At 31.6% G+C, this 25,434-nt stretch overlaps 3 protein-coding genes and 1 long non-coding RNA gene across 4 annotated transcripts in view; 3 read left to right on the top strand and 1 right to left on the bottom strand.

Annotated features, from left to right (window-relative positions):
- The window catches only part of LOC139515791 (dihydroxyacetone phosphate acyltransferase-like), a 54,318-nt gene that overhangs the window by 3,969 nt on the left and 24,915 nt on the right, over positions 1-25,434 (bottom strand). Inside the window, exons 9-11 of the mRNA XM_071305486.1 lie at positions 24,034-24,288; positions 23,554-23,633; positions 22,801-22,941 (exon numbers count right to left, since the gene is read on the bottom strand). Coding sequence (XP_071161587.1) covers positions 22,801-22,941; positions 23,554-23,633; positions 24,034-24,288 — 476 coding nt within the window. The remainder of the gene's footprint in view (positions 1-22,800; positions 22,942-23,553; positions 23,634-24,033; positions 24,289-25,434) is intronic.
- LOC139515782 (uncharacterized) lies at positions 740-2,668 on the top strand. Its single transcript, XR_011662842.1, has 2 exons — positions 740-1,414; positions 2,438-2,668. It is a non-coding gene; the product is annotated as an uncharacterized lncRNA (long non-coding RNA).
- On the top strand, positions 9,820-13,224 carry LOC139515781 (E3 ubiquitin-protein ligase Midline-1-like). The gene has a single exon (XM_071305473.1). The coding sequence runs from the start codon at positions 11,452-11,454 to the stop codon at positions 13,153-13,155; it is 1,704 nt and encodes a 567-aa protein (XP_071161574.1). The 5' UTR covers positions 9,820-11,451; the 3' UTR covers positions 13,156-13,224.
- LOC139515780 (uncharacterized) lies at positions 17,763-20,273 on the top strand. Its single transcript, XM_071305472.1, has one exon. The coding sequence runs from the start codon at positions 17,884-17,886 to the stop codon at positions 19,594-19,596; it is 1,713 nt and encodes a 570-aa protein (XP_071161573.1). The 5' UTR covers positions 17,763-17,883; the 3' UTR covers positions 19,597-20,273.

Here is a 25,434-nt window from a genome sequence, read left to right as displayed (position 1 = left end):
AGTGGCCGCATTCGTGTTCATCCTTAATATTGAAATGTAAGTTGTATTTTATGATAATACATAACATATATAAAGGTTGAGGATGAACACGGATGCGGCCACTTTCATTTTTGACAAAAACCATCTGAAAAATGACATTTTTCGGCATATTTGGTAGATTTTTCGTATTTCAGCTTGAATCGGTGCGTTTTTTATGACTTAATCAGTTAAAATCTTTCACATAAACTGATTGATTCAAATAAAATAGACATTTAAGTGTTTAAAAAGTGGTCAAAATCTTTCTTCAGATGAACATGAAATTTGAGGCCAAAATCGGTCCTTACCGGACCTTCTCCTTTGATTTAAATAATGAACAATTCCAGCACATCTGCATTGGTAAATTATAACATTACCTGCATCTCTCATGAAATAAATGTAATTCTGAGCAGGGATGGGGTCAATTACTTTAAAATGTAATCGATTAAATTACAATTACTTTGCTAATAAAATGTAATCAATTACATTACAATTACACCCTATTTCATATGTAATCGATTACATTAGATTACTTTTCTTTATTGTAATCATGATTACTTTAGATTACTTATGATTACATTGTATATTTCTATATCAAAGTTTTTTATCCTCACAATAAAGCTTATATTGGTGATTTTTTTTAAAAGCCTTAATTTATTCATCTTTTTCTTAAAGGAATAATTTATAGACAAGTACAGTGTAACATGTGTAATTTAATAAAATAGCTATAGACAAGTGTCCTTTCTCTATGTAAAAGATATAACTTTATTTTTAACTATAAATTGTAACCAACTGCCTAATTAACAAAAAAACTGAAAATAAGGAAAAATTAATTAAATATAGTTTTATTGTCTGTTGGGGCATAATTGACACATCCATTAATGTTTTTACAGGTGTTAATCACTACTTCCATTTTTTTTAAACAAACAATAGGTGGGCTTGGGTAGTAAAATTTTATTGTCTTAATAACAATATCAATAAAGTTATAAGTGGTTGATTGTCATTATTTGTTTGAAAATTTTTAATACTTGATCTAATTAGAAATAAATAGAATTATTGTCAGGTGAAAACACAAAACAGTTTTGTTACTTAGGAAAGATTATACATTTCTCTTTATATTAAGAAACAGTTTATTGTATTAAAAGATATTTTGTATTGATGAAACTTCTGACGTCACCTATTGTTTACTATGCATATTGTTTGTAATATTATGCCATATGTATACACTGTACCAGTCCGGAATGCGGTTCGATAAAATTGCTCCCCTTGTTTTTTTCGCTCTCCTGTCAAATCATGTAATTTCGCTACCTCCAATGGTAGACGCTACAACGATGGGTGTCGTCAAGAAAGATACGATTAAAGGAATCAGATAGGAATTAGACGATCACCATTGGTATAGGTGAGTTGTTTAATAGTTGTTGCTTTGGGATAAATGCATGTTTTGGATTAATTGATAATCAGGAATAGCTGGAAAGGAAAGAAACGTGTTGCTACGTGAACCCGGAAAGGCTGGGACGAATTAAAAAAATAAATCTACAGACGATCGTTCTGAGTGTTCCACCTACACATTCAAACGTGTACACAAGCACAATATTCCCTATCTATGTAATGTGTTTTCATAATTATGTGATATAGAGCAAAAAAAGGTAGCAGTTTTTTGTGTCTTGTTGTTAAGCATTTCCAGGGGAGATAATGTTATTTTTCACGGTGTGTTTGATAGGTTTGTTACATTGTAACATTATATAATACACACTCAGAAAGTGGATTAAAATAGCCTCCCACACTAAATTAACTGAATTTCAATTATTCTATTTACCGTAAGGCTATTATATAAACTTCGGAGGTTCATATCTCTTATATTCAACGTTTTTATATCGTTTTTTTTTTTTTACTATAATTGATGTTGAACGGTTCATAGTAAAAAGTAAAAAAAAAATCCGATAAAACCGTTGAATGTAAACGATATGAACCTCAGAAGTGTTATATATTGTCCTTTAATATAAGACCGGAGGTTCATATCATTTACATTCAACATTTTTTATCGAATTTTTGTTATTAACTATCAATGTTGAACGGTTCAACGGTTCAACATTGCCATTTGGTAGTTAAAAAAATCCGATAAAAATTAACGGTTCAACATTGATAGTAAAAAACACTCCGATAAACATGTTGAATCTTAAAGATATGAAACTCCGAAGCCTTACATTATAGGACTATCGTTTATAAGTTCTTTATCCTAACTAAATGTGTTTTTTTGTGGTGTATATTAAAAAAAGGGGGAGGGGCTTTTAAAAACACCAAAATACCTTAACAATCCTACAATATTTGTTTACAGAATGAGAATTGAATCGATCCGTTTGTACGGGGAACATGTGGTTGCAACCCCCTCTTTAATTGCCTGTTCGATATTTTTTTTTTGCAGCGTCGAAAAGGGAGATAGACAGCAGTTTTATCAAGAAGTTATGTACGTTCTGCTATACATTTGACAGTCAGTAATTATTCTGAAGTACATATGTCGACCAGAGGCATGGAACAGAGAGGAGAGGTTTTAAAGTACCAGATGCTTATCTGAGATTCCAATTTGAACTAAAGAAAGCAATATATAAAGATATGTAGGAGAAATAATCTATATGAATAAAGTTATGTCACAAAAGGAACTTGTTTTTTTTTTATATACAGAATTTGTCAAACATCTCCATAACAGAAGAGATGTGAATGCATCCTTCATAGTCTTGTAATACTAATGGTAATAATTTATATAATTTCTGAGATGATATAGCAGTGCTATTGGTTTCCCCTTTCTCCTTCTTCAAAGAACTTGATCATCTGAACTCTTTCTTTTTTTTTTTTAAATTGGAGCCCTGTTCAAGAACAGTTAAAAGAGCATATGCTTAATTTTCGTTATCTTTTATCTTTTATTTTTTTTTAGAATTTTTTTTTTTTTCAAATGAAACAGGTTGTACATTCTACATAAAACATGCAAGTCAACCGCAAATGTAAACACCCAAAAAGGTCTTTAGTATATTCATTTTTCAACATACAAAATATGCCAAAGGTTTAAGCATCCCAAACATTACTCTTGTACAAAACTGTATAAACAGATTATCAAAGACTGTCTAGTAAGTACAATTTTAACCCAAGCACAACGACTTGGTTGATTGTAAGAGTTCGGTACAGAAACTGAAGACTTGAGACAATATCATGGAGATAAGTATGTATACATAAGAACAACATTTTCAAGAATATAGGCGGGGGAAGGGGGGTTGGCTTTCGTCGGAAAAATATGTTTGATTAAACGTAGGGAATCACTGGAGCATGACTGGAACGAGCTCCCCTTAGCTCAGTCTTAATTCCTTGTTGATGGATTGTTTCCTGGCTTGCTTTGGTAGAGTATTGTCTGCATGTTTCACACTCAAGTAATATATATACGCATGTGTAGTACATGAAATATGAAGACACCGGTGCACTACTATTTTTTTCTACATTTGAAAATGCCTGTACCAAGTCAGGAATATGACAGTTCTTGTCCATTCGTTTTTGATGCGTTTTGTTATTTGATTTTGCCATGTGATTATGGACTTTCCCAATTGATCTTCCTCAAGTTCAGTATTTTTGTGATTTTACTTTTTATAGTACTTGACTTGTAATAGTGAGCAAGTATGAGAAAAATAGAGTGAGCCACCGTATACGGTAAAAATTAATATAAGGGAACTTTGATATTCTTGAATCTGTTTGAGTTGTGAAGAACTAACATACAACTGACAGTGGGACGGTTATTCAAGTAAAGTACTATAATACAATCGAGTCTTTATGTGATAAACGATAATAAAATTGAGTCTAATGTAAAACGGTTAAATAAGTAAAGACTCTTAATGTCTTGCAAATTTTCGACTGTAGGTAAACTATAATAAGAAAAGAAAAAGATATACATAGTAAATTCAAATCGTATGAATAATATTGGCGAACAAAAAAAGTATCACATTATGTCGCCGGACAATTGTAAGATGCTATAAGATAGACTAAAAATGTATCGAAAATACAGCACAAAAGAAATCCTGAAATAACTCGGTGCAATCCCAATTTAAGATGCAAACACATCAAAAGAAAAACAAAATCACATCATATCTCCACATATGACACAAAACAAAAACCAACTGCAATCAACAAATAAGACGCAAAGAATAAAAAAAATCCATTCGCGGGCAACTACCGACTTATTATACTGTATGATCGAATACAAATTTTACATAGATCCCGCTAACATGTTTAACCCCGCCACATTATTTATGTACAATGTATGTGCCTGTCCCAAGTCAGGAGCCTGTAATTCAGTGGTTGTTGTTTGTTTATGTGTTACATATTTGTTTTTCGTTCATTTTTTTTTATATAAATAAGGCCGTTAGTTTTCTCCTTTGAATTGTTTTACTTTGTTATATTTGGGCCTTTTATAGCTGACTATGCGGTATGGGCTTTGCTCATTGTTGAAGAGCGTACGGTGAATATGACACCAAAGAAATAAGACGCAAACTAAATTACAAGAAATTGCAAGATAAATAAATGACGTATAAAAAATAATTCCAAACGACAATTGGTTAACACAAACAAAAGGAATACAACGATATAAATTTATGTTACCTCAAAAACTCAACTTCCACAATAGTCAACCAATCCGGGTTACTGTATAACTAAGGTGTAACAAAATGTGTAACAAAACTTTTTTTAAATAATACAGAAATTATGACTGTTGGTGTAATTGTAATTGTTAAAGAAAAAAACATGTCAAACATGCAAATATTATTCCAAAAAATTAGTTTTAATCACTTAAAAGTAATGTGATGTTACATATATAGGATGGGTGTGTTCGATTCGTAAATTAATTAACAAAACCCCGTCATATAACATCCAACTTTGAAATTGCGTCCAAATGTCAAATTTAGGTGTGCCACTTTGGGAATGGTCTTAAACGATTGGCAATTCATTTCTCAATTTTTGTAATTTTTCCCAGATTTTTTCTATGTCGAGCAAAAAAAAAGTAGCAGTTTATAAGGAGACCCCCTAAATGACGTAACAGCTTGATTTATGGTCGTTTTAAAAACGATTGTTTGCAAGTTGCATTGTCAACAATTGTACAATATGAAAATTAAACAACGTGAACGCAAATATAAAATTTATAATGACTTTACGGAAAGTAACTTTGGTGACATCTTGACAACCGTATACAAAGTTCATTTCACTTTTCTACCTTCTAAACACAAGAGGTCGAATTCTTTTGTTCTATTTAAACCGCATATCGGACTGTGTACATGTACTTGTTTATACTGGCTCAAAGTTAATAAAGAATAAAAATAAGAAAGCACATATTATACACAAATTTATGGAAAATAAAATTTATTCAATTTTGTCAATAAATGCAACCTGGTTTTAACTTCCATTTTGAATTAAGTGGGCTTATATATTTATGCCGACCATCAAAGTCAAATAGGAACTAAATGTTTTCTGCATTTGAATTTCAATGTAGTTATGTAAAAATATTGGGTAAACTGATATGAAATTGGAGTTAATATCAGAAGTTTTCAATCAAGGAAACAAAATGCTTTCAAGGCATATTCTTGTATCATAAGAGCTCAATCTCACAAAAAATATTGGAGAGTAAATTTCCTTTTGTAAACGGTTAACAAAATAAAACACTTGGTTATACAGATTTGTTATATAGATGATCACATTAAACAAGGTCCCATCATTGTGATTACTAGTTTAATGATTTTTCATTCAAGCTTTACATTTTCTTATTTTCATCTTGTCTATCAAAAACTATTTTCATATATATACAAGATTTGTAATCAGCAAGTAATCATATGAATGTAATCTTAAAGTAATCTAAAAGTAATTGTGATTACACCTGTTTTTTGCCATGTAATCGATTACATTACGATTACTTGTAATCGATTACATTACGATTACTTGTAATCAGAAATGGCATGATTACTGATTACATAGGATTACACTGCAAAATGTAATCGATTACAGCTGATTACGATTAATTAATTACGATTAACCCATGCCTGATTCTGAGTGGCGGACAATAAAAGAGATGCACTTTATAATTAAATGTGACATTTATGACTGCACTGCTGCACATGACAACCTCACAGCAATGCATATTTAAACATATAAATGGCAGACACAGATGATGCCTGCTTGAATATCATATATATTATAAAGGACATAACTGAAGAACAGTAAAAGTGACACTACCCAAATTTGTACTTGATCTGAGTTTTATGGTAATAAGTAATGTGTATAAGTTTCATAACATTTTGTTGAGGCAAACTAAAGTTGGAAAACAGAAACCAACTTTGGGACTTTCTGACGTACATACATATAGACACACGAAAAGATGAACAGACCGACAAGGGTAAAACTAAATGTCCCCTCCACCACACGGGGGGGAATAACAAAAAGCTTAATACAACTTATGGTACATGGTTGTAGCAAAGGTTTGTATAGTTATATACACAGATTGTAGAATTATTCATATTTTAAAACAAACTATAAAAGTACTTAGTTCACTTTTTATTTTGTTTTATCAGGTGTATGCAAACATTTATATAAAGGAAGATATATAAAATAATTTTGTCAGTCAAAGTATTATATGTGCAAATATGGTGTACAAAGATTACTGAGAGAGATCTTAAAATACAATGAAATATGAACACCTTAATAATAAAGTAGTACAATTTTTTGCATTGAATGTTCACACTGTTTGAACAAATTGGTATTATTATAAATCTCTTTAGGGCCTGCAGAATCTCTCAGGAATATAATAGAAAAATTCAAATATTTACACCCCAAATGGTACCTTCACCTTTCAAAGTATACATTTAAATACTAAAATCAATAATTTGAGGGAATATATACCTTGACATACCTATTTAAACAAATTCATATTGTACTACTTCGATCTAGTTACATATATAAATTTATTTTTGGAACAACATTCACTGCGATCAAGTGTGTTCAGCATAATGGCATATTCAAACTCGCTATGTAAAGGGCAAATTCCAATGCTTTGTCAGTTATGTGAAGAATCGAACGAGATCAAATGGAAATGTTTACAGTGTGACTTTCTTTTGTGTACAAAATGTCAGAAAATTCATAACAAAGTAAAATCGACTGACCAACATACTATTATTGATATCAAAGACATTGCTTCACAACAACAAGAAGCCAAAGTTAACACAGATTTCAGTGCATTAAAAGAGGAAAAAGCAGCAAGAAAACATAGCAGAGAACCGGTCAATACTTATGTTAAAGGACTGCATCAGAGTATACCAGGAAAAAAGAAAATTGAAGAGGCATTACACGGAGAACTAACTGAGTCTGATGATGATTATGCACAGGAACAGTATGAAGCTAAAGTTATAGAACAGTATCAAACTGGACTAAATCTTGTTGAACAGTTGGTTTGCAGTGATGATGGGACATTGTGGATAGGTAATATAGCAGACAAAATCCTACAGAAAATAGAACTATCAAACGGAAAGTTAAATATTGAACAAGAAGTAAAGGTAAATTGTGCTGGTATAGCATTCTTATCATCAGGAGACTTACTTATATCTACCGCAAAATCAAATCTTAAAACACTTTGCCATACAACAGCAAATATAATAAATTCAAAGTATAGTGTAGAACCATTAATTAGTAGTACTGTCCATGTAACTCAGGATCGTAAGATTATAGTTGGAGCCCGAAAGGAAGGACCTGTCTTCCAAGTTGATGGATCAAGGCAAGTGGTTGTGATGAATATAGATGGAAAAACAGAGCAGGTGTATGATCTTGACAATGAGGGAAATCCTATCTTTTCTGCTCCACAAAGAATAACGTCAGACAGTGACAATAACATTTATGTCCTAGATTGTCTCAATACAGACAGGAGTGGTAGGATAGTGGCATTAGATAAAACTAATGGAGTGAGGTGGATATATAGTGGTCATTCAGTTATCAACAAAGAACAAACATTTAGACCTAAAGATTTAGTGGCTACACAATTAAACAATATCATAGTTACAGATATGGATAATCACATAATTCATATCCTCAACACTTCGGGAGAGTGTATTCATTACATGAACACTAAGGATCAATTAAGTATCCGTTGTCCATACTCTTTAGACATTGACAATACAGGTACACTGTATATAGGTTGTAGTAGAAACACAAATGAACCTGCTATAACCAAACTATATACTGTTCAGGTTTCAGGATTCTAAACTACTGATTTTATTTATTCACCTATTTGTTTTACAATGTTTAAAAATATTTTATGATCCAAAAATTTAAATAAAATAACTTTTTCTATTAATTCAATATAAAAAATAAGATGTGGTATGATTGCCAATGAGACAACTATCCACAAAAGACCAAAATGACACAGACATTAACAACTATAGGTCACCGTACGGCCTTCAACAATGAGCAAAGCCCAAACCGCATAGTCAGCTATAATAGGCCCCGATAAGACAATGTAAAACAATTCAAATGAGTAAACTAACGGCCTTATTTATGCAAAAAAATGAACGGAAAACTTTTTGTATTTTTTTGTCAGCAAATCACCATATCAAAAAACATGGTAATTAAATTAAAATGTCTCTTTTACCTTTTTTTGTAGAAATACAAAATATATTGCAAAATGAATAGTCGTATTAATAAAATGTTCTGCAGGGTGCATCTTGATATTTCTAACAAGAATTGTCCCCAGTACAAGGATGCCTCATCCGCACTATTGTTTTCTATGTTCAGTGGACCATGAAAATGGGGTAAAATCTCCAATTTGGCTTTAAAATAAGAAAAATCATATCATAGAGAACATGTGTACTAAGTTTCGAGTTGATTGGACTACAACTTCATCAAAAACTACCTTGACCAAAAACTTTAACCTGAAGGACAGATGGATGGACGAACAGAAGAACGGACAGACGGACGCACAGACCAGAAAACATTATGCCCATAAATGGGACATAAAAAATCAATAGACTGTTGACACAGAGATATGTCACACCTTTTTTTTTATAGTAAAATACAAATGTTGAAATTTAAATAGCAATACTTTATCATGTAAGTGATGCAAAATATTCAAATTCAATGAACCATGAGTCATGGCATGACTGAAGATACAGAGCCCAAAAAATCTCCATGGAAATGAGATGTGCCAATGCTATTAAATTTTCATGGAAATGAGATGTATCAAAGCTCATACATATGCATACTAAACATAGACCTAACACAAATGTTTCCCCATAAACTGACATAATCACAAACTGATACATATTATCTAAGGGAAAGTTTCAAAGTCAATAGACCATGACTGATGGGGTGTGGTCAATTATCTCCATAGAAATGAGATGTGCCATTGCTAATACATATGCATACTAAGTATTATTGACCTACCACTAGTGGTTTCCACATAAACTAACATTAGAACGAACAGATATATGTTATCTAAACAAAACTTTCAGACCTAATTAATTCTGAAAAGAGAAACCTACCTATACAAGGTTTCATTTTGAGAAATCCAAATAATCATTTTTATTCTGTAAAGTGTGTTATGTACATTGCAATACATTTTTTTCAGTATCAATAATTCCTCTATACATGTATGTGGCAAATTGTAAGTTATTTTTCTATCTGTAGGCAGCAATAAAAGCATTTATTTACATAGTATTGCATTATGAAGATATTGTACAAAACCCAGATATCTCTCAATGGTCTTTGCACATGATGTCTGTTTTAATATTTTCTTTAAACTTGTAAATGAAAACTTCAATTGTTATGTCATTTATAAGGCCAAAATAAATAATATGGGCATTTCCTAGTGCTTTTTTGATAAAAATAGGGTAGGTAGGTAGGGATTTTTATTTTATTTTTCCTTCTTTTTTTTACATTGAGTCTATGGGAAGGACATTCTGACTTTAACACTGCTTATTGAAAAATGACAAAAAAAACTTAAGAATAGGCTATTTTTTAGCTTAAAAAATAAGGACGTAGGGTAATAGAAAACACACATCTTTTTTTATTTGGCCTAAGTAAGCACTTCCTTACATTGTTTTGTTGAACAATAAATAATTCCTTTGTTTTCTTACAGGAAGATATTGTTTATTTGTTATTTGGATATTCTATCTAATATAGTGATTACTTATTTGCTGAGATAAAAAGAGATATATCATTTTAGACTAAAATGCGATTTTAATTTTTGCGATATTGAGAAAAGTCCTGTTTAATTAATATCAAATATCAAATTGCAAGTTTAAATCTTTGTGATTATAACCCTGTTGCATTTTGCGCAATTACAAAAACATTGCAATGATTTATGAATTTACAGTCTATAAAATCAGCAAAATCTGTATTTTCTGTTAACTATCAACTTCTTTAAAAATGGTATATATTAAACATTCTTTTTTAATGATATAAACTATATTTGGAGACTGGTTTCCTAATTTATTTATAACAAGTGTAGGTTCAAATGCCAAATTGAATCAAAGATATAAATTTTTCACTATGAATTTGCTTTTAATATGATAACAACTAGCAACGATGCAATCCCCTAGATATCAATCTATGATGAAAGATAGGCTACATATAGCTGGCCAATCAAAGTTAGACACCATTGGGATTCTATAGATATCTTGAATTTTTGGAGCTAACTTGATCCATTATTTAGTAGATGAGCTAGCAGTATGTTCAGTAGTCCAAATCTATGTTGCCCTAGCCCTACACAGCTGCTACCACATTGAAGACACCCAAGTTATCTTTAAATCTGATTAAATCTGAGCACTTCAATAATCAGAACTGAATATATTAATTTTTTTTGCATATAGCATTAACACTGTTTCACATTCATTGCAGGCATAAGAAAATGCCTGGAACAAGTCAGGAATATGACAGTTGTTACCCGTTCTTTTGATGTATTTTAGCTTTTGATTACCATTTGATTAAGGACTTCCTGTTTTTGAATTTTCCAGAGTTCAGTGATTTTACTTGTTTCAAATAATCCATTATCATGGCATTATCCAAATCTTTTTAAAAAGGACAAATTCCAGTGGCATGCATAATATGTGAGGAGTCTAACAAAATAAAAGAGAAATGTTTACAACAAATTTCCCCAAAAAATTTTGACATGAAAGAATTTCAGAAACTTTATGAAATAGTTAAATTTACACCGGCATCATTATACTTAGTTATAAATATCAAAATCAATATACTTCATGTTTAAGATAATCTAGACATGCATCTCTGATCAAATTTGATTGCATAAGGAAGTTAAATATCTAAACCATTGATATATTTTATTAATATCAAATTCAATTTAGATATTGTTAAAGAATTACATCGTATTTAGTTTGATTATTGGTAACCTACTGTTGCCTTAAATTCAGCATAATGGCATATTCAAAGCCATCTTTTAGAGGACAAATTCCAGTATCTTGTCAGCTTTGTGAAGAATCAAATCAGATCAAATGGAAATGTATAGAATGTGACTTTCTCTTATGTACAAAATGTCAGAAAATTCATAAGAAAGTGAAATCTACAGACCAACATACAATTATAAATATAAAAGACATTGCTAGGCAGCAAGCTAAAGATTTCACTGACATTCCATGTGAAATTCATAGCGGACAAAACTGTGGCTTATTTTGTCAGACATGTGATGAAGTTGTCTGTCCTTTGTGTATTGCTAACACTCATAGAAAACACCACATGATTGAATTAGTTGAAGGATATAATTTAACTATCAAGAAAATTAAAACCTTTAGTTCGGAGCTTGTTATGAAATTATCAAATTATGAAAATGGAAGATCAACCCTGTCTTCATTCAAATCTTCAGAGGAATTCAAATATGAAGTAGAGAAACAAATAATTCTGAGTCGAGCAAAAGTTTTACAAGATGAAGTTGAAATGCACACAAAAAAACTTCTAAAAGAACTTGATCAAAGATGGGATCTTCTTAAGCAATCAGTAAATGATGTTGATAATACAACACAGAAGATAAACAAAGATTTAGAATTTCGAACAGAGAGTTTAACCAATGCCCTAGCTTCTGTCAAATCTTGTGATGTTTTCAAAACATACAAAGAGGAGAAAACAGCCAGAAAACAACATATAAAACAAGTCAATGCTCGTTTTAAAAGACTGCCAAAATATGTTCCAGGAAAACTGCAAATTCAACAGGCATTTCATGGAGAACTTCAGGAGTCTAATAATGATTATGAGTATGCACTTGACCATTATGAACTGAAAGCAATAAAACAGTATAAAACTGAACTGAAAAGCATTGCACAGATTGTTTGCTGTGACGATGAAACATTGTGGATAAGAGACAATAACACTAAAAAAATACAGAAAATACAATTTTTAAATAAATGGGTACATATTGTTCAGCAGTTACAGTTTGCAACATCTGGCATGGCATTAGCATTACAAGGAGACTTATTTTTCTCTATTGCAGGACCTTATCTGAAAATGCTTTGCCATACCACTGGAAAAATGATAGAATCAAAGAATAGTGTAGCGCCCTTAATAACTGGTCCCATCCACATCACTAAGCAAGATAAGATCGTAATCAGAGTTGGAGAGAAAGGACCCCTCTTCCCTGTCAATAAACCGAGAAAAGTGATCGTGATGGATCAAGATGGAACAATAGAGAATGTGTATGATCTGAACAATGAGGGAAAACCTCTCTTTACTGCTCCACAAAGAATAACGTCAGACAGTGACAATAACATTTATGTCCTAGATTGTCTCAATAAAGACTGGAGTGGTAGGATAGTGTCATTAGATAAAACTAATGGAGTGAGATGGATATATAGTGGTCATCCAGATTTCAATAATGCATTTAGACCTAGAGATCTAGTGGCTACAAATTTAAACAATGTCATAATTACAGACAAAGATTCTCATATGATTCATATCCTGAACACTTCGGGAGAGTGTATTCATTACATTAACACTAAGGATCAATTAAGTATCCATTGTCCATACTCTTTAGACATTGACAATAGAGGCACACTGTACATAGGATGTTTTACACATCATAGCCAACCTGATGAAGCCAATATATATACTGCTCAGGTATCAGGATTTTAAAAGTGCTCATTTTAATCATTCATCAATCAATTTCAAACTGAAATAAAATAACTTTGATTATTAGTTTAAGATTTTCTGTTTGGCTAATTTCTACAAGAACGTACCATGAATAGATCCAAGGACACAGTTATTGTTCTTTGGTTTTCATTGTTTACAAATATAGTCCCTAGTGTGAACAGTGTATAACTTGCATTTTTTATTTGATACACTTTCCCAATGTATTTCTTGATATTTAATGCATGAAATGTTAAGTAGGGGAATGAAATTACAAGTAAACAAAATTTGGGAGCTGAATCTTTATGTTATTAAAGTAGTGATTTGGTCAAGTTAAAAAAGGTCAAATTTTATTACGTCTGAAGCTGTCAAACTGAATTTTAGACCCCCTTAACACAGAATTGTCAATGTTTTGATTTAGAGCTAGTAGAAGTTTCTATAATTTTGATATTATTTGTCCCAATAGTAGTACACTACACTGTAAAATGTAAAAATCTTTTTGAGATAAAGCAGAGATTTTTTTAATTTGATTTTATTGACTAAAAGAAATGCACTTCATAATAACTGTTTTCTCAGGCAAATAATAATAATTATTTGCATGACTTTTTTTTAAGAAATGTAAATTGTGAAATGACTTATGAAATAGATTCAAACAATCAAAACTACAAAGAATTTTACTTAAGCTTTGTAACTTTTAATTCTGAATTTCACTATTATCATGATTATCATTTTATCAATATTATTATTGTTAAACAGTCATGTATTCTTCTTTAAAAACTTTACTGAATAAAATAATAATTTCAGATTACAGGAGTGTGTTTTCCAAGAAAAATATCTTTTGTATTCCAAGTTTAAGTATTATTTCAAACTATAATTAAATAAGAAGATTCATTATTTCCTATTGCTACCATTCCTTTTTGAATTGTGATGATTTATTGACCCCTTCTGATGGTAGAACAGAGAATGAAAACTGGGAAAATGTTAAACGAGACAACAACTGATTAAAGAGTCGAAAACAGCCCAAGGCCACCAAAGGTTATTCAGAAAAGATCTCTCACCCGGAGGTTGTCTTCATCTGGCCTCTAAACAGACATGTAAACTAGTTCAGCAAAATAGATACACAAAATAGATACCACACCAAACCTGGAAACATACAAATAAACCAAAACTTCAGTGGAAACAATAGAAAACTGTGTACAGGGAAACAGAAATTGCTAATGGACAAACCAGCACCCTCACATTCCTCACGCCACCTCATTGTCACTTGGTAAACAAAATATCACCTACATGTAAGTTTAAAGACTCATACTGACAAATTCTAGGAGATATACACATCAACATAGTATGTCCTAAAGTCTAATGCAATTCTGTTGTGTAAACTCAGAGAAGTTGTGATGACAAACTGTTGCAGAATATTAAGATTAAAATTCTATGTTCAGATGGGAAACACTTGTAGTGGTTTCAGAGGAGTTGCAACGCCAAGAACAGGACTGACAGACTGACTGACAGATGGACCAGTCAAAAACTTTATTCCTCTCCGAACTTTGTTAATAGCAGAATAAAAGCTAAATATGGGTAGAAGAAATACAATAAGTCTACCATATTTGATGAACTGAAAATGTCCATGTTTTGCAATAGCAAACCCCAAAACAATACAAACCAGATGCTTCGCAGGGCGTAGCTTTATACGACCGCAGAGGTTGAACCCTGAACGGTTAGGGCAAGTATGGACACAACATTCAAGCTGGATTCAGCTCTAAATTTGGATTGTGATTAAATAGTTGACACAGCATAGGTTTCTGACACAGAATGAATGTGTTCTAATGAACTTAAAATTTTTGTTTCTCTTAGAGCAATTCACTATGCTGTTGAATATTAATCCTCTCAAAAAAATGTTTGAAGAAATTTTCTTTTTTATTTATGAAATTTCAAATGAGAAAAATTGAACCCAATTTTTTTAATCACATCCCCCTTTCCCTTATTCCAAAACTAATCTCAATTAAAATTTCTAATGGAGTTTGCAACAATAACTACTCATTTAAATACATCATAAAATATTAAGATGTAAAAAAACTGCTTGTTATCACTGAATGGTAAAGATTATTTTAATTTATCAGTTGGTAGTAAAAAGTGAATATACATTGTATATTGTATATAACAAAGATTTAAGTTGATTCTGGACAAAGAAAGATAACTCCAATTAAAAAAAAATCTTGCTATTGCACAATATTTTGCAATTAGATATTTCTTGCTTACTATTCTGGACAAAGAAAGATAACTCTAATTAAAAAAAATTTTGATATTTCACAATATTGTGCAATTAGATATTTCTTGCCATTGCGCAATACTGTGCAATTGAAAAGACTTGCTATTGCACAATACTTAATATAATAATTTTAGATCCTGATTTGGACCAACTTGAAAACTGGGCCCATAATAAAAAATCTAAGTACATTTTTGGATTCAGCATATCAAAGAACTTCAAGATTTCAATTTTTGTTAAAATCAGACTAAGTTTAATTTTGGACCCTTTGGACTTTAGTGTAGACCAATTTGAAAACAGGACCAAAAATGAAGAATCTACATACACAGTTAGATTTGGTATATCAAAGAACCCCATTTATTCAATTTTTGATGAAATCAAACAAAGTTTAATTTTGGACCCCGATTTGGACCAACTTGAAACTGGGCCAATAATCAAGAATCTAAGTACATTTTTAGATTCAGCATATCAAAGAACCTAACTGATTCATTTTTTGTCAAAATCAAACTAAGTTTAATTTTGGACCCTTTGGACCTTAATGTAGACCAATTTGAAAACGGGACCAAAAGTTAAGAATCTACATACACAGTCATGACAGTTAGATTCAGCATATCAAAGAACCCCAATTATTCAATTTTGATGAAATCAAACAAAAGTTTAATTTTGGACCCTTTGGGCCCCTTATTATGTTGGGACCAAAACTCCCAAAATCAAACCCAACCTTTCTTTTATGGTCATAAACCTTGTGTTTAAATTTCATAGATTTCTATTTACTTATACTAACGTTATGGTGCGAAAACCAAGAAAAATGCTTATTTGGGTCCCTTTTTGGCCCCTAATTCCTAAACTGTTGGGACCTAAACTCCCAAAATCAATACCAACCTTCCTTTTGTAGTCATTAACATTGTGTTTAAATTTCATTGATTTCTATTTACTTAAACTAATGTTATTGTGCGAAAACCAAGAATAATGCATATTTGGGCCCTTTTTTGGCCCCTAATTCCTAAACTGTTGAGACCAAAACTCCCAAAATCAATCCCAACCGTTCTTTTGTGGTCATAAACCTTGTGTCAAAATTTCATAGATTTCTATTAACTTAAACTAAATTTATAGTGCGAAAACCAAGAAAATGCTTATTTGGGCCCTTTTTGGCCCCTAATTCCTAAAATGTTGGGACCAAAACTCCCAAAATCAATACCAACCTTCCTTTTGTGGTCATAAACCTTGTGTTAAAATTTCATAGATTTCCATTCACTTTTACTAAAGTTAGAGTGCGAAAACTAAAAGTATTCGGACGCCGGACGACGACGACGACGACGACGACGACGACGACGACGACGCCAACGTGATAGCAATATACGACGAAAATTTTTTCAAAATTTGCGGTCGTATAAAAATAATATAGAGAGATTTTCTTCGTTGGCTGACTATACAGTGGGATTTTCTCATTGTTAAAAGCATGTATGTATGGTAACCTGTATTCGCATATATCAACGTCATTTTGAATCTGATGGATAATTGTCTTCATGGCAATTTTACAAACATCTTCTTTTTTTTATTCCCATAAAAATCGACTTGGCAAATTTATCGTTATTATTGAGGGTATCTATACAGTGAATTCTTGATACACCCACTGATAACTAAAGAGCTAAGGTTTGTACAGATAAAATATGCATTGACTACGAACTAACAAGAATGTGTCCCCAGTACACGGATGCCCCATCCACACTTTCATTTTCTATGTTCAGTGGACTGTGAAAATGGGGGAAAATCTCTAATTTGGCATCAAAAATTAGAAAGATCATATCATAGGGACATGTGTACTAAGTTTCAAGTTGATTGGACATCAACATCATCAAAAACTACCATGACCAAAAACTTTAACCTGAAGCGGGACAGATGGGGATGGACAAAAGAACAGATGAACTCACAAACAAAAAGATGAACAGATGCACAGACCAGAAAACATAATACCCATAAATGGGGCATAATAAAAATTGTATTATGACACAAATTATATTCATTAGTATATACATTTTTGGGGTTTTTTATCTGTACATGTAAACAGAGATCTGAATAGACATCAGTTATCTTAACTTGTAATAGATTAACACTTCAATTATCACATGATGTTATATTCTAACATTCACACTGTTACAATGAATTCATCATCACAGCTTTATCCAATTCTCTTCAGAAGGGACAAATTCCATTGACCTGCCAAATGTGTGAGGAATATAATTCAGATATTTAGAGTACAATTAAAGGACCAATAAAACCCCAATTCATACCTTCTCTTCTAAATATAAATTTAAATGCCAAAATCAATACACTGTAAGATTTTAACCTTGAACTCAATCTCTGATCAAATTCATAGGATCATGTTAAAACACTTAAAAAATTATATATTATACAGTAATTGTTTTTGATACAAGTTCATGGCGACCACATGTTAAAGTGTGTTCAGCATAATGGCATTATTTAAATCTTTCTACAAGGCACAAATTCCTATATGTTGTCAGTTATGTGAAGAATCGAGTGAGATTAAATGGAAATGTTTACAGTGCAACTTTCTCTTGTGTACAAAATGTCAGAAACTTCATAAAAAGGTTAAATCTACTGATCAACATACTATTATCGATATTAAAGACATTGCTGTATATCAGCAACAAATGAAGGATAATCCTGATTTCAGTAACATTCCATGTGAAATCCACTGTGGACAAAACTGTTGTTTATTCTGTCAGACCTGTAATGAAGTTGTCTGCCCTTTGTGTATTGCTAAAACTCACAATAAACACAACATGATTGAAATAGCCGAAGGATATAAACTAACTCTCAAGACAATAAAAACTTTTAATTTTGATCTCGAAGTGAAATTTACAGACTATGTAAAAGAAATAACTAAACTGCATTCCATCAAAGCTTTTGAAGGTGTTAAATATGAGATAGGGAAACAAAAGATTCTGAGTCGAGAAAAAGTCTTGAAGGAAGAAGTTGAAAAGCATACACAAAAACTTTTAGACGAATTTGATCAGAGAAAGGAACATCTGAATAAATCAGTAAATGATGAAGAAAATAAATTACACATAACAAAAAGAGATCTAGAATTCCGAAAAGAAAGTTTAACAAAAGCCGAAGCCTCTGTCAAAGCTTGTGATGTTTTCAGTGCATTAAAAGAGGAAAAAACAGCAAGAAAACAAAGCACAAAACCAGTAAGTACTTATGTAAAAAGACTGCCCAAGTATATACCAGGAAAATTGAAGATCCAAAAAGCACTACACGGAGAACTAACTGAGCCTGATGATGATTATGCACAGGATCAATATGGCGCTCAAGTTATAGAACAGTATCAAACTGGACTAAAACTTGTTGAACGTTTGGTTTGCAGTAACACTGGAACATTGTGGATAGGTTATAATGAAGACAAAATCCTACAGAAAATACAACTATCAAATGGAATGTTAAATAGTGTACAGGAGATACAGGTACATTGTGCTGGTATGACATTATTACAACCAGGAGACTTACTGATATCTAACGCAGAACCAAATCTTAAAATACTTTCTCATACCACTGGAAAAATAACCAATTTAAAGTATAGTGTGAAACCCTTAATAATTGGTGGAGTACATATGATCCGGGATGAAAAGATTGTAATCAGCGCCAGAAAAGAAGGACCTGTCTTCCCTGTTAAAGGTCCACGACAAGTTGTTTTGATGGATATAGATGGAAGAATAGAGAAGGTGTATGATTTAGACAATAATGGGAAACCTATCTTTTTTGCTCCACAAAGAATAACAACAGACACTGACGATAACATTTATGTTTTGGATACTTTCAATACAGAGTGGAATGGTAGGATACTGGCTTTAGATAAAACCAACATTGTAAGATGGATATATAGTGGAATTCCAGATGTCATCAAAGACAAAACATTCAATCCACGAGACTTAATTAGTACACAATTAAACAATATTATCATAACAGATATGGATAGCGACATGATTCATATCCTAAACACTTCGGGAGAGTGTATTCATTACATGAACACTAAGGATCAGTTAGGTATTGTGTTACCATACTCTGTAGATATTGACAATACAGGAACACTGTACATTGGTTGCAATACATGTAAACCAAATAAAACCAATTTATATACTGTTCATTTTTCAGGATTCTGAACTACTGATTCTTATAATTCACATTTCAGTTTTGAAATGTTTTGAAATACATGTCAATTTACCTGTGTACTTTATTTTATTTAACACTGCTTGGTCCAAGGTTATAGTTGTCATTTTACATCTCCCCCTCTTTTTTATATTAATATTGTATTCATATTGTGTCATAAATCAAATTTGTGGTACAGTGTGTTTACTTGTTTTAGTTAATATGTGTTTTTGTTTGAGTTAAGCCATTTAAATTGATATTTTATAGTTTGTCTTTCTAAACTGACTAATTATTAATGTTACACTACTGTAAAAAATGTTTTAACCTACTGCATTTGTTTGCACCCGTACTAAGTCAGGAATCAGTTGCTCAGTAGTTTGTTGATGTGGTTCATAAATGTTTCTTGTTTCTGGTTATTTTTATAGATTAGGCCGTTGGTTTTCCAGTTTGAATGGTTTTACACTAATCATTTTGGGGTCCTTTATAGCTTGCTGTTCAGTGTGAGCCAAGGCTCTATGTTGAAGGCTGTATTTTGACCTATAATGGTTTACTTTTTACCAATTGTGAATTGGACTTGTTTCATTGGCACTCATACAACAACTTCTTATAGCAATTCAATATTTCAAATGACTGTAAAAAGAGCAAACCATTTGAAATATTTTGATGGCAAATTGCAACAACAAGAATCCTTTAGATAATCAATTTACACACTGGATTCATTATTATTTGTAGGATACCAATTTTCTTGAATTTCGTGGGTACAGGTGCAAAACATTCTACGAACTGCAAATTTTCTATACAGGTTGTATGCAGATATAGGCAAAATCATGAAATCTTCGAAATCTGGTAAATAATTGAATCCACATGCAGTATTATGTTTTTCTTTTAGAAATGCAAATTACTTCAAACTCATTATCAGTCAATAAAGATTGCATTATTTTTTCTGATACATAGTATTTCTCCATATCACCCACACCTATTTGTTTAAATACTGTCATATATTCTAATGTGTAAAATATTTGATAGGGTTTTGGGGATCAATCTATCATTTCAAAACTGATTCTATCAGACTATGCTTGTTTAATTTTAAAAATAAATGTAGAATGTGTCCATGGGACACAGATGAAGCCCCCATTTGCATATTATATGAAGTTATAAAGGGACATAACTGAAGAACAGTGAAAGCCATGCTACCCAAATTTATAAGTTTCATAAGATTTGAAAGAGAACAGAAATGAAAAATTCATCAATTTTTTCATTTTCACTGTGTTTTGTGGTAATAAGCATTATGTATAAGTTTCATAACATTAGGTTGACACTAACTTTAGTTAGAGAACGGAAACAAAAATGTTGGGACGTACAGACGGACAAGCGTAAAACTTTATGCCCCCTCTGTCATAGCGGGGGCATAAAAAATCCCTCTATCTTATTCTGATATACTTCTTTGATGGTTTCATAGAAACATGTTCTAATCCTTTGAAAGAGGTCATGGATTTGAACCCTGGCTGGGTAAAACCAAAGATTTTAAAACCGGTATTTGCTGCCCCTTGGCTAAGAAAGCTTCATAAGATAGCAAAGACTGCTCAACTAATAGTCAGGAAAATGTGTCTTGGTAGGGTGACATGTCCTCCTGAATACTGTTACTTTGTGAAACAGCATGTTAAAAATCCAGCTCAGTGAGTTGGTCTCTTACATAGCAGGTTTTATATTCATAAACTTGAATTTGTCCTGAATACCATATAGCGGGTTATATTCGAGGGTGTAAAATTTCACGGTTTTCAATGAATAAGGTATATGAAATATTTTGGCGGATTCAAAACTTTTATTAATACCTTTGCATGTACACTTACAAATAGGCAGAATTTATTTTGCTGATTTTGTTCTATCCACGAGGTTTGTATTTTTCTTAAACTGGTTTCCAGTATTTCTTATATTCTAATACCGGTATATGTGTGTTAGGTGTTTCAATACATTATTTAATTTTCAACAAATTAAAATGTTGAAACCAATTTGTTCAAAAGGATATTTTAAGAAATTTCAAAGTAAAGAATCTTTAAAATTGCACAAGGAAAAAGAGACTTGAGAAATTTTAGATACTTCAATTTAATTACTTGTCAAAATCCATACATGACATCTAATAACAAGGACCAATACTTGTTGAGGTCAATTACGTAATACAAAAGTTATTGTATCAAACAATGATTGATTGATACTTTATTACACAACCTAATACACAATTCTTGACCCCAATATGCCTTAAAAATGAGTATTTGAAAAAAATGTCGGTATCCACTTTGATATCAATACACAGCTTTTACCAATTTCGTAATTCACTAATAAAAGCATCTTAGAAACTGATAAAATACTTCCATAAACTGCTTAAATTTGATATATAACCTTTTCACAATAATTCATAAATAGTAATATGCTATGAATTTTGATAAACAAAGGAACTATATATGCAAGTCTACATTTAACATAACTTTTTATTTACATTTAAGGGCAAATTACATGTCTAAACTTGGTTGCAGATAATTAAAATGGTGTTTGTACTCCCTGAAAGTCAGTCACATGACATAATACACATGATTGGCTCCATGATATGTCTTTAATTCAGAATTCTGTACTATCTTAAAATCCAGAGTGATAACATAGATCTAACAAGAATGTGTCCATAGTACATGGATGCCCCACTCACACTATCATTTTCTACATATTTTCAATGGACTGTGAAGATCATATCATGTGTTCTAATTTTCAAGTTGATTGGACTTCAATTTCATTAAAAACGACCTTGTCCAAATACTTTAATCTGAAGCGGGACAAATGGACAAACAGATGGAAAAATATAATGCCCCTAGGTGGGGCATATCAAGAATGTGTCCATAGTACATGGTTGCCCCACTCACACTATCATTTTCTATGTTCAGTTGACCCTGTAATTGAGGTCAAACCTCTAATTTGGCATTAAAATTAGAGAGATCATACTATAGTTAACATGTTTATTAAGTTTCAAGTTGATTGGACTTCAACTTCATCAAAAACTACCTTGTCCAAAAACTTTAACCAAAAACTTTAAACTGAAGAGGGACAGACAGATAAACAGACCGACTAATGGACGAATGGACACACATACCGAAAAACATTATGCCCCTAAGCGGGGCATAAAATTCAAATACAGCAACTAACATTCAATATTCATCTGAATAAAAACTTACCCAATATCCAAGTAAGAAAGGTTCAAACATCTGACTAAAGAATGTTGTATATTTATTTGTAGATTTTTTAACTTGTAATAAACCATCTTCTACCACCACTCCACAGTTATGTGTTAATGTCAACATGGCATTCTCAAAATCCTACAAAATAATCATAAAAAGGTTTTATGTTTAGTACCCTTATTTGGGTAGAACAATTTGGATTGTGTTTCATAGTTACCATAAACAGCACCACATAGATACCAATAAATATCTCAAAATCTTTCTCTCTCTGTATATATGTGAGCCAGAGAAAGGTTTGGCATCCCAATAACATTTTTAACGCTGCCACATTCTGTACTTTTGTGCCTGTAATTCAGTGATTTTTGTTAGTTGCTGATTTACATATTTGTTTTTCTTTCATTTTTTATACATTTATCAGGCCTTTAGTTTTCTGGTTTGAAATGTTTTACATTTGTGATTTCGTGGCCTATTATAGCTGACTATGTGGTATGGGCTTTGCTCATTGTTGAAGAAAGGTTGTACAGTGACCTATAGCTGTTAATTTCTGTGTCATTTCCTCTTTTGTGGAGAATTGTTTCATTGGTAATCATACAACATCTTCTTTTTTATATACAATTAAGCATTGTTGCAATCCTATATAAATTATTCAAGTTACCACACAGACAGAATAACTATGTGTTGTAAAAATTGAGATATACACTTTCTTAATTTCTACAACACACAGATATTGTGCATTTTCAATTAACTTACTTGTTTTGTAGAGTCTGGCATAAAGATAAAATCTCTGTTAAGAAGATGTTCTAAAAACTCATATTTACTGTAAAGTTCATCTGAAATGTAAATAAATGATGGAAAGATGCTATTTTAAAGTAATCTGCTCAAACAGCTTTTTTTGAAGGAGGATTATTATCAAATACAAATATTTCAATACAAGTTTCAAATATATATAGCAGCATAACAAATGCATAAAAAATCAAGCTAAATAAGAATTCTACATTATATTTAGACATTGGATAAATAAACCAAAATTTCAATTTTGTTCATTTGACTTGACTTTACTGTAAATCACAAATGGAACATAAAGACACATAGAATTACCATATTTTGTACTTAAATTAGTATTTTAAATCTCTTTTCTTATTTGGATGGAAATCAAGCTTATACTGCCAACAATCTTTTTTAAAAGAACCAAAAAATTATTTCTATATTTAAAAAGAGACCCATACTTACTCATAGACATTGTTTCTTCTGTACATGAATTAATAGATAAAGTAACCATGGAAACGCGTACAAATATATGCATTAATTGATTTTTATAAAGTGTTATTATTAAATGTTGAGCGGCAGCTTGCATCAGTTCATCTTGGCTGCCTCTGGTTGGATGCTGAATCTCTAGGAGATGGACTACGTCTTCGCTATCTACTTCGGCAATGTTTTTATGTAAAGTTAAGGTACTTCTAAGGACTGCATCAGCTGACTCATTACCTGGAATTAAAGATACAGTAAGATCCATGTTTTTACACCGTCATAATTCCTGACTCAATACCTGGAATAACTTAAAAGTAAGATCTATGATACAAGAGATCCATGTTTATACACAGCCCCTATTCCTGACTCAATAACTGGAATTACAGCAGAATGCATTGGGTGTGTAGGTAAAAGTAGAATCTTTGGTTAGCTTGCTAGTTAAATGAACCGTGAAGTCATTATTAGGTTAGGAATACTAACCTCGTTTCACAGTAGTCTAGTCCAACAAACAGATAGGTTGGGTATCTGTCGACTAGTCTACTCTTAAAGGAGGGTAGTTTACCTAACCTAATAATGACTTCACAGTTCAGCTAGCAAGCAAGCGAACCAAAGATTCTACCTTTACCTACACACTCAATGAATTCTACTGTAAAGATACAGTAGTATCCATGTTTATACATTGTCCCTATTCCTGACTCAATACCTGACATAACTTATTAGTAAGATCTGTGTATACACCCATCGTATTCCTTTCTGTCCAATTGCAGAGAAAATAACAAGTCAGATGATTTTCCTATCATTTTGATATTGCAAAACAAAATTTCTAAGTAAACACTGATGTGGTAGATGTATTGAGTCAATTGACGCATCAGTCTTATTAAAACCAGCCCCCACTATCCACTTGTATTTGTAGTCTGGTTTCAATCAGACTGTTGATGCATAGTTTAGAACTAGTCTTGTATATGTGTTATTGTTCACAATCAACAACAGATAAATCTATAAAATAGTACTATACTTCTGAATCATCCAATTTACTATTTTCGACCTATTATATATTGTAAGGACAGTATTGAGTGTCAATTGTACAATAATTTGAAACTAGAAGATCTAAAGAGTCTAAATGGTTCAAGAGAGATAACCTTTGAAAGGTATAAACATACAACAGATATATGGAGAGGAGATGCAAAAGCATAACATGTAAAAGTTCCTCTGTGTACATTATTTATAAATGTATGTATGCTGTGTTGTGTGTTATACATTTTAAGCATGAATGGTGTAGTGGACTTTTTGGTAGGATATTCAGGACTTAAATTTGATTAAGGGCTTTCAAGAATACACCTTATCACTAATCCCAGCTGACCCAGCTTGAACTTTTGGTGCATA

This window comes from Mytilus edulis, chromosome 3 (assembly GCF_963676685.1).
Source record: "Mytilus edulis chromosome 3, xbMytEdul2.2, whole genome shotgun sequence".
Lineage (NCBI taxonomy): Eukaryota > Metazoa > Mollusca > Bivalvia > Mytilida > Mytilidae > Mytilus > Mytilus edulis.
This window is presented reverse-complemented; position numbering and strand designations above follow the sequence as displayed.